The 4,011-nt window shown below is 29.9% G+C and overlaps 1 protein-coding gene across 1 annotated transcript; it reads right to left on the bottom strand.

Annotated features, from left to right (window-relative positions):
• Window positions 1-393: 393 nt before the first annotated feature.
• Window positions 394-1,703, bottom strand: LOC111692821 (the record flags this gene model as incomplete). Its single annotated transcript, XM_023456946.1, has 3 exons — window positions 1,625-1,703; window positions 770-959; window positions 394-552 (listed from the first exon to the last, which is right to left on the bottom strand). Coding segments are annotated over exons 1-3 (361 nt in total), but the record flags the coding sequence as incomplete, so codon positions are not given.
• Window positions 1,704-4,011: the final 2,308 nt, after the last annotated feature.

Genomic DNA, 4,011 nt, shown 5'->3' with positions numbered 1-4,011 from the left:
GAATATAAAGAGGACTGGAAGGAGTATTTAAGTAAAGTGAATAATAAATAAAACATATACTAGTATTAGGTACTTATATTTGGAAATCTGATCAGTACAAGGCGAAGCTGTAGAATATGCTGTCAGTTAGTTATACAAGGTAATTTTTACGTAAATACATTTATAATAGAGGGGCGATATTTTAGGTAGTTTTAAGGAAAGAAAGTCCCTATGAACATATGTTCTAAATGGCTTCGTTTTTAAGAAATGAGTTTTTAAAATTATGAAAAAATACCCTATTTTGAAAACAACGTAGGACATATGTTTGTAGAACCTAAAAATGACCTATCACACTTTGAATCACCCCCTTTATTAATGGAATATTATAGATACAAATTAGAAAATTATGCATACCACTGTGTATTACAATGTCTTCCTCTATGATTGGTGGGGGAGTATATGTCAATTTTGACTCGACTTTCCTTTTTCCCGGAGCTCTCTGTAAAATCACTTCACTTTCAGAGGACGACGCTGCTGCATGCTTTTCTACCTGAAGTGCTTCCTCATAAGTATCTGAAAACACAATATAATTTAGGGGATTAAAATGTGTATGTAATTATATGTAATGTCTAAATCTGATTTGGTAAGCGTTAAATTTTATTATCATTTCTAAAAAATGTATTTGTTATACCTTACACCATGGTGACAAAAATAAGCAGATAATATGTCTGCCTAATCAAGTGAAAATTCAAAAATATGGGTGAAGACAATGGGTTCATTTATTACCTACCGTATTTTCCAAAAAATTTTTTAATTTCAAACAATGGCCAGTTTTCATCAGGTTTGACGCATTTTATTATTAAAGTTCGCTGATTCTTTGCTAATGTTTTGGGCCAAAATGACTTCCTAATCTGTTCATTCATCCAATTAACTGGTATTACAGATATTTCATTTTTTTCCTCAAACTGGATTACTGCATACTGAAATAATAATTAATTGATATTTCCGGTACAAAGTGGAACATTTACAGACACATATCTATAATAAAAGAATTGTGGCATAAAGCTAAAAAAAAGATTACAATTTTTTTGGTATCCTTCCTTAAAATTGTGTATTTTTAATTCTTACCTAATTTTTAATATGTAAGAGTGACAGAATAACATCATCAGTTTTCATAATTTTTTTCACAATATTAATTATTAGCGACTCTTTCTTAAGATCTCTTAAAGGACCCACGGCTCCACAATCAAATTTCAACGAAAGGCAAGGTACTTTATGAAGATGCTAAATTTTCGGGAATAGGATGCTTGTCTAGAATTAATGTGATTTCTTATTATTCTTCTAATATGTCTTCTTGAATATGCGCCATAAGGTTTCGTCAAACGATATAAAAAAAAGAGTAAATAGTGACCAATTATAGGTTAAGTATTATTACACATTATGTAATTTTGTTAAAATTTAACGAAACAATTTATGTGCATTATAAACGCCATTAAGTGCAAACTTGTAATGTCTAACTACTCCCGGCAAACGTTCAATATAACAAAACGAAGCCATATTTACAAAACTGAGGTTACAAATAATTAAGGATATTACAAAAAAATAATGTGCCAAACTAGAAATTAATACAAAAATAGGTGCTCACCTTACTATCCATTATTTTCAACGAAAGAATTAGTGCGTATGTAATAATTGTAATGTATTCCACCTCGAGTCGATACTGACATTCGATAGTCACGAACATCGAAGAATAAACAATAAACTGAGCGATGCAGTGTTGCCAACTGTGGATTAGCAATAAATACCAACTGGTACAAAAAAAATTACCAAAATATACTAAAACCTATTATGTACTTAATTTACAATTAGAAAAATATTGGAATCAGAGTTAATTTGAACTGTTATGGAGATACTACTATAAACTGTATAATACAATACATAAAAGATAAATTTTCAAAGAAAAACAAAAACTAAACATAAATATTAAAATCCAAATCTGCTTCCACATCAGACTTATACGCTTCCAACGTTTTAACTTTATCCATTAAACTATCAGGCAATTTGTAAGTTGCACAACACAGATTCTGTCTTTTAAGGCCTGATCTTATTGTTAAAATTGACGATAGCAGTTCAGGTGACATGCGATTCCTTATTTTAGTCTTTACTTTCATCATACTAAATAATCTCTCTACTTCTGCATTTGAATGTGGAATTACTCGCAATGAGATAGCAAAATTAGCTAATTGTCCAAATGAAGCACTATTTCCAGCATCTCTGTATTTTTTAACTTCACACCAAAAGTTTTTTGTGTTTTTTATATTTGTCCACGTTAACAGATGTATTTTATTCCACTGATATGATGATAGATGCAAGGAATTAGGAAATGATGGATGACGCAACAATAACGAAAAGATACGGAACATGGAACAACAATAGATGGAACAATGGAGCGCCAAAGAACTTTAAAATGGGATCAAAATTACAAGTGCCAAATTACTTTTGTTTTGATGTTTATTCATGATCAGGATCTGATCCAAGGAGATCTGTCCGGCAGAATTTTTATGATTTTACATAATAAGATAACAAGAGAATACTAGAACATATACTAATTTAAAATTAAAGATACTAAATAATATACTATATACTAAATTCAAATTTTCAATACTAAATGGGACGTTCAAAATACCAGATTTAGTATTAAATATACCTTCTTGGCAACACTGGATCGATGTCGAGTCGATAGTCATTAAAACTCTCTGTAATCTATGGTCACTAAACGCTAGACCACGTAAAACCACGATCTCTACGTCGAGTAGAGCGCAAGTCTTGATTGAGAGTGAAGTGAGTACGCTGTTTGAATAAATGATGTTTTTAACAATAGAAATTTAATATATTTTAAGAGTTACCAAAACGTATTTATGTTAATTTAGAAACGTATACTTAATGTTTTTGCGAAGTTAATAAAACCTTAAAAATTAAGGGAATGTCACAAAAAATATTTAGCTTAAGAACGTCATCTGTACGCCTTTGTTTCGTACAGAATAACATTACCTTTTATAAGTCACGAGGATGTTTTTAAAATGTTTATGAGAAGATTCTAATCATAATGAAGCAGAAATGATTTTTAAAAACGTCTTTGAAATATAATTTCGAGTTATGTTAAAATCCGACATTTTATTAACATAATTCAAATGTTTCATTACAAACATTACGTTATAACAAATATGTTCCTTTTTATTAACGTTTATGAAACATCCTTTTTATGTTGTTTGCTTAGTGGGTGCTTGCAATATTCCACTGTAAACTGATTATCTGCTATATTAACTAATTAAAAAAAAAGGTTATAACATTTTTATGAATTTTAAAACGTATTTTTTCATTTCCTCCCCTTGAACCACCTGCCCAAGAACACACTGTCATAAAATGCCTTGTGAAAAAATTATCCACTAAGGTGTAACGGACATTAAGCCCATACCATATATATATTTGCCAATATTTTACACAATTTTTCAGTATCAAACCTTTCTTCTGTAGTTGCAAATATATCACTGTTGTCTATAGTAATTATAGATGCGGAGTCACATGATGAAAAGGAGTCCTGCTGCGCTAATGACATTTGTTGTGGAACTTGAATTGTACTATTATGTATTTCTTCGTCTATAGTTGCTTGAGTTTGGGATTGAGGTACTACTTCTTTTTCCTATAATATTTTTTTTATTATTTCATTATAGTGGGTTTCATGTTGATATGTACTTACCAAACAAGACATATAGACCAGGCGGTATCTGTTTTGGTTTGGGTGAATCGTATATCCACGGAGATTTTTGGCTTTTTGGCTTCCAAATATTACTAGAAATGAAAATTTTTCTATGCGCATAAAAAAACATGGGCTTAACTTTTGACGGCACAATATGTAAAAAAAAATGGAAAAATGTCATATTTTTCTTCCTATTTAATTATGTATCTTTTTAAGAGTTGATTTTAGGCGAAAATGGAAGAGGAAAAAAATGTTTGTAATTAAATTTTTTACAA

This window comes from Anoplophora glabripennis, unplaced genomic scaffold, assembly GCF_000390285.2.
Source record: "Anoplophora glabripennis isolate ALB-LARVAE unplaced genomic scaffold, Agla_2.0 scaffold3781, whole genome shotgun sequence".
Taxonomy (NCBI): Eukaryota; Metazoa; Arthropoda; class Insecta; order Coleoptera; family Cerambycidae; genus Anoplophora; species Anoplophora glabripennis.
Note: the sequence above shows the minus strand (reverse complement) of the source record. Positions and strands in the feature narration are given on the sequence as shown.